Source organism: Populus euphratica, unplaced genomic scaffold (genome assembly GCF_000495115.2).
Source record: "Populus euphratica unplaced genomic scaffold, PopEup_1.0 scaffold1548.1, whole genome shotgun sequence".
NCBI lineage: Eukaryota > Viridiplantae > Streptophyta > Magnoliopsida > Malpighiales > Salicaceae > Populus > Populus euphratica.
The window spans coordinates 9,500-15,231 of record NW_011501396.1 but is presented as its reverse complement, the minus strand read 5'-3'; the positions used below and the strand labels follow the sequence as shown (position 1 = coordinate 15,231).

General features: G+C 33.9%; 1 protein-coding gene across 2 annotated transcripts; it reads left to right on the top strand.

The window, feature by feature from the left end:
- The first annotated feature begins 323 nt into the window (after window positions 1–323).
- LOC105117841 (cytokinin riboside 5'-monophosphate phosphoribohydrolase LOG3-like) lies at window positions 324–4,362 on the top strand. Of its 2 annotated transcripts, XM_011015617.1 has the most exons (8): window positions 324–597; window positions 991–1,088; window positions 1,221–1,251; window positions 1,490–1,555; window positions 1,891–1,990; window positions 3,409–3,479; window positions 3,605–3,748; window positions 4,019–4,362. In XM_011015617.1, exons 1-8 carry the CDS (start codon window positions 460–462, stop codon window positions 4,109–4,111), a joined length of 741 nt encoding a protein of 246 aa, XP_011013919.1. In that variant the 5' UTR covers window positions 324–459; the 3' UTR covers window positions 4,112–4,362. The 2 variants fall into 2 exon arrangements, with proteins under 2 accessions (XP_011013919.1, XP_011013920.1); XM_011015618.1 differs by lacking the exon at window positions 1,490–1,555.
- The last annotated feature ends 1,370 nt before the right edge of the window (window positions 4,363–5,732 follow it).

Sequence of the window (5,732 nt, the reverse complement as noted above, 5' to 3'; positions counted from 1 at the left end):
AATATTAGCATTCTTTATTTATTTGTTATTTACTTAGGTATAGTATAATCACTTAAAAATTTAAAATATTCTCCATAATTTTAATATATTTTTTTAAAACAATATTAACCGGCTTGGAGTCAATATGCTGGCAGAAGGAAAGGGTGTTCATATTTTTGATGGGGTTAAAGAAAAGAAGTGGTCCACGCGTGCCAATATTACATAGGCTGTATGTGTGAGTTGACATGACGAGGAGGGCAAGCGTGCTATGAGGAGTAATCACGTGTACGTGTAAACGTTTATATAAACAAACAAACAGAGGCACTCAAGATCACTACCGCCGAAGAAATAAACCAAACAAAACTAAGGCGGTCATCCTTCCCTTCGTTTGACATACGCAAACAATACTAAGGAAGCAAAGAGGAAGAATCATGAGTTAATTAAGCATAGTTGTGAGTGAACCGAGCGATCAGAACTAAAATGGAGATCATAGAGACAACTACTCTGCAGCAGCAATCAATGTCGTCTAAGTTCAAGAGGATTTGTGTTTTTTGTGGGAGTAGTCAAGGCAAGAAGACTAGCTATCAAGTTGCTGCTATTGACCTTGGCAACGAATTGGTACCTTCTTTTAAAAATATATATATATCTATTTGTCTCTGCCTGCCCATTGCTTTGCATGTTCTTTTCTTTGATAAGCCATTTTGCTATGAATTTATAAACATTGTGAAAGCTTTCTTATGTTTGTAACTCGGCCCTCACGAGTCTCGACATTTTACTTGTGCTAAATTTGGAAACTTTCTTCTTAATTATTCTGCCTTTTTTTAATTCTTTCTTGAAGGGATATATGCTTTGATGTACAAACAAGAACACATTTTTCTTCCGTCAAAAACTTGACCATCCATCATTCTTCACATAAGGATATCTGAGCCCATACATAACCACATTAACAGATTTCCTAGAAAAGACCTCATTTTGGTTTCCTGATAGTTATATTATGGTTTTATTTTGCAGGTCTCAAGGAATATTGATCTGGTCTATGGAGGAGGTAGCATAGGTTTGATGGGTCTGATTTCACAAGCTGTTCATGATGGTGGTCGTCATGTTATTGGGTAATCAAGCCTTTCCTTCATGTCCAAGTTTTGTCTTCTAATTCATGCATTGAAATAACATTGAGATGAGTTGAGAAACAAAATCAGTGAGCTGGGTCGTGATTTTTCTGTCATATTATTGTATCTTTGCAGAGTTATTCCCAAGACGCTCATGCGTCCAGAGGTATGTCTGCTGGACCCAGCAAAAATAAAGTCCCCTAACTTTTCATTACATTTTCTTCAAGGATAAAGGCTCCAACTTTATTCTTCTTTTAATTTTTCTTTACTGGATTTGAATAAAAATAGATTTTTGGCTTTTCATTTTCTTTTCTATTGATATTCTTCCTTGCTTTTGGCTACTTTCTTTATCTACTTCCATCTTTCCATTGTATAAACATGTATTTTTTTGTTTGTTTCTCAAGGCTTCTGTTTCTCAAGGTTTCTGTTCCTCTGATGAATACATCATAGCCTTATCCACTGTCTGCTTGGATCATTGGCACGTAGCATTAGACCTTTTGCATATATAATCTTGGTTTGTATTTGCTACTGTCATCTCTGGTTAGTTCATTACAAGTATTTACTTCCCGTGTTTTTCTTGCCTGGATTCTTCTAAAATTCGAATTTACTTTTCTTTTAAGCTAAAGAATTAATGGCTATGAAGTTGCTGAGTTGAATACTATGGATTGAGTCCACCACTCCTGCAAACATTCATTATTGCTTCACTGCACAACACTCAAATTCCAGACACTTACTCTCTCACACGCAGACACGCAATTTTGATCTTTTTATTTTCTTTGACTGTGCCTGTGGTGCCCTCTTGCAGTTGACTGGTGAAACAGTAGGAGAAGTGAAGGCAGTTGCAGATATGCATCAAAGGAAGGCAGAGATGGCTAAGCATTCTGATGCTTTTATTGCCTTACCAGGTTAGTTATAAACTCTGCAAAATTCACACTTGCATGAAAATTTGAAAGAAATTCAATAAATCATAAATACAATCAGTTGGTTCTCTTTCCTTTTTACGAATTTTATAATGTCAGATTGGCCATATCTCATGTTTTGATTCTTGGAGTTCCGAGGATGCCTGATAGCACTTTTCTTTGTCTGCTGTCTCAATTGCGTTTGATTATTGATTGTGTTTAAGCTAACCCCTTTACAAGATGAAATATGAAATGAAAAGGAACTATATTTCTAATAGTTATATACTTTATGTCATTATCCTTCATATGTTCTTTCATTTTCCTGATCCTCCTTGTGTCGCTAGACAAGTGGCCACACGCACAAATTATGAGGAGAACGTTGACTGTCAAAAGTGTGTAAAAACGTCAACTTAAAAGTGTCAAGGATTTTTTTTTTTCTGTTTTTAAACGTAGGGTCTAGGCTATAGTTGCTGTTGTATGTTATTTCTATAAACGGCGTCATATGGTAATGCTGTGAAAACAACAGTGTTAAGCCTCTTTTACCACATCCTTTTCAACCTTCCATCACCAGCCCAATACTCATTATTACAAAGAAACAATTCATACCCAGGTTTTTGACCCATCAACATCTTACATTGAAAATTAGAGCTTATAGTGAAGTCTGCAACTGTGGCTACTGGCTCATATGCTACTTTCCTCTGATGTAGTTCTGCGGCTAGTAAATGTTACAGTGCCATTTATTTCTTAGCATATTGAGGGCGACGAACGCACAAACACACTCTGTGAATTTGTGCCAGCCAGCACCAGCACCTAATAGGCAATGATGGGAAATGGAAGGCATGCTTGGACAGAATGGCCCATTTATCTTCTCATGGACTCCATTTTGTAATAGAATCCACAACCCCAGTTAAAAATTGAAAGACATCCACTCTGTAACGTGATAAGATTAGAGCTATTATCACCTTCATGGGTGGGCAGAAGATTTTGTCCCTGCTATGAAGACTGTTCAAGATGCTGACAAATCCTCCCCCCACCCCCCACCAAAAGAAAAAAAAAAACTCGAGAAAGAAGATAGCAGATGAAAAGAAAATTTTGATCATCAAGCTACAAACAAAACCATGTAACTTTAAATCCACAGAAGTTGAGGTCAAGATGTAGAAATTAAGTCATGATTATCCTAGAGGTCATTATTGCAACTATTTTAAACATGCAGAGCGGACAAATATCTAGGTTCGCTACTGATTTATGGTACTAAATAATTGACATGTCCTGTATTCCTTGCTGCTGATATTACATTTCTAATTTACGTGTCCTATCCAGCTACAATTAAACATATGTACAGTTCTCAAATGCCTCTTATGTCCTTCCATGAAGTAATTTGGATTAGAATGTTAATTTTGAAATACTACATGTTTTAAATATAGGTGGTTATGGAACGCTGGAAGAGTTACTTGAAGTCATAACCTGGGCTCAACTTGGAATTCATGACAAACCGGTGATTTCCATGTTTACAATACTGATACCATGTTATGCCTACTGCTGTAATGTCTGCAGGAGACGTCTCAACTGCTTTATCTATTTTAAGGAACTAACAATGCATCCTGTTTCCACATTGCGAAGGTTGGATTGCTTAATGTGGATGGATACTACAATTCCTTACTCTCGTTTATTGACAAAGCTGTCGAAGAGGGATTTATTAGTCCCAGTGCACGCAACATTATCGTTTCTGCACCAACAGCAAAAGAGCTGGTGAAGAAACTGGAGGTTTGCTAACGAAACCATATCTCCTTAGTCCTTGCCTAAGCTTAGAAGATTTTACTTCTTAAATTCATCAAACTAATCTTAACTTAGCGAAAAATATTTGTTCATGCTTATAACTTTACATCGAAATAGCACATACCTGTTACGTAAAAGCCAACTTGCCCTGTTTCATCACCTTCCTTTTAAAAGGCTAATATTAAAACTTTCCTTGGTCAGAAATACAAGTGATAATACTGAAATTTTGTTCACATGTTTACTTGCTGAATATCATAGGAGTACGTCCCCTGTCATGAAAGAGTTGCGTCAAAGTTGAGCTGGGAAATTGAGCAACTTGGCCACTCTCAAAATCATGATATCTCTAGGTGATTTGCGGAAGATTGCACTAAAGGAGCAGATGGGAGTTTGGAAGAAAAAGGAGCCAATTTTGGACAACCAGTATTGAAATTTCCGTTGTGGGAAATTTTTTTTTGTAAATTATTGCAATTAATCTCAAAATGTTTAAGCTTCTTAAGAGCCCTTCTAGTGAATTTGGTGTTTCTGTTGAGCTGTAATTAAGTACTAGATGCTTATGAAAATTCCCATTTTAAATGTAAAGTAATTTATGTTCCATGTGTCAACTATCTTTCACTTGCCTCTTCGTTTCCTTGCAAGTTCATTTGCTTTCATTTCTTAATCAATTAGTTTCTCCATCCTTCTTGCTTTTAAAAGCTCTGGATAAAAAATAAAAATAAAAATATCAAGAGTAAAAGTTTTGACAGATTGTTTCACCTGACTTAATTCAATACGGATCAACCTAAGATATACAAATTTTTATTTAGTTGTTGCGCTTGCAAATTTTTGGCGAAATTCAATACGGATCAACTTAAGTAAATTTTTTTAAAAAATAGACAATGAAATGAAATGTATACATAATAAAATGTGTGTTATCTTAATTGTGCTATCAATATTAGATATACAAATTTATATAAAATATTAAGATAATTGCTTAAACTCAGTCTTCTTTTTTCTTTCTTTTTGAACTTTTTTTATTGATTTTTTCATGAAATCCTTCATGTTTGTTAATACAAGCTTTGTATAAAACTTGTGTAACACTTATTCTCGACTAAACATATAATTAGTCTAATTTTTATTTTATTGTTATTATTAAAATATATAAAAACATAAATATGTGATCTAAAGGTCAATATTTTTAAGTCCAATACCTCTCAATTTCCTCCATTTCCTCCATTGTTCTTCCAAAAATCCTCCCAACAATTAAATTCCACCTAAAAAGATCAAAACTTTCTCATTTAAAACTAAAATAGTTTAAGTAAATAGATAGATAAAGCATAAAGAGTGAATTTTAAGCCTAACTCTCATCAATTAAATTGTATATCCTAGTAACAAGGGTTTCCTCATCTTCTCAGAATTCAACCTTATAATATTGGCTGATATCTAAAATGGTTTAGTACTCATTTGGCTAGTACAGATGGTAGTAATATATAATAATTTTGATGAAAAGAAAAACTACAATTTTTTTGGTGACTTTTAGTGAAATCTTTGATGGGGACTTGTGATGGCTATAAAAGTTAAAGATTTTGATGGATAATGGCCGGGTCTCTTATTATAAAAGGAACCAATTATTGTTATAGGTTCTGGGTTTAGAGAAGGAGGTTATGCTTTTCAATAAAAAGAGTGTGAGAAATGGGAGAATGTTAACACGAAGAAAGAGGATGAGTTATGTGGTAATAGTAAGCTTTAATATATTTGAGGATATTATTGTCACTTTATTGATTTTAAAAATCTATTTTGACTTAGTTTGCAAAGTATAATAACCAAAAACTTAATTGTAAGGTGAAAAAAATTAAAATATAAGATGTCTAAAGTAATGTTTTCAAATAAAATATTGATGAGGTTATTGGATCTTATCAAGTCAATAACTTAACTATCAAGTTTCTCTTATTTCTTTAAAAATGCTATCATTGCCCAGGTATTTTTTTATGTTAGA

What these genes read in the sequence shown, in the direction of transcription:
- LOC105117841 (XM_011015617.1), top strand. Translation starts at nt 460, where the DNA reads ATGGAGATCATAGAGACAACTACTCTGCAGCAGCAATCAATGTCGTCT. An exon ending in GGTGGTCGTCATGTTATTGG is followed by an intron (nt 1,089 to 1,220) that starts GTAATCAAGCCT and finishes GTATCTTTGCAG; the next exon opens with AGTTATTCCCAAGACGCTCA. An exon ending in AGCTGGTGAAGAAACTGGAG is followed by an intron (nt 3,749 to 4,018) that starts GTTTGCTAACGA and finishes TGAATATCATAG; the next exon opens with GAGTACGTCCCCTGTCATGA.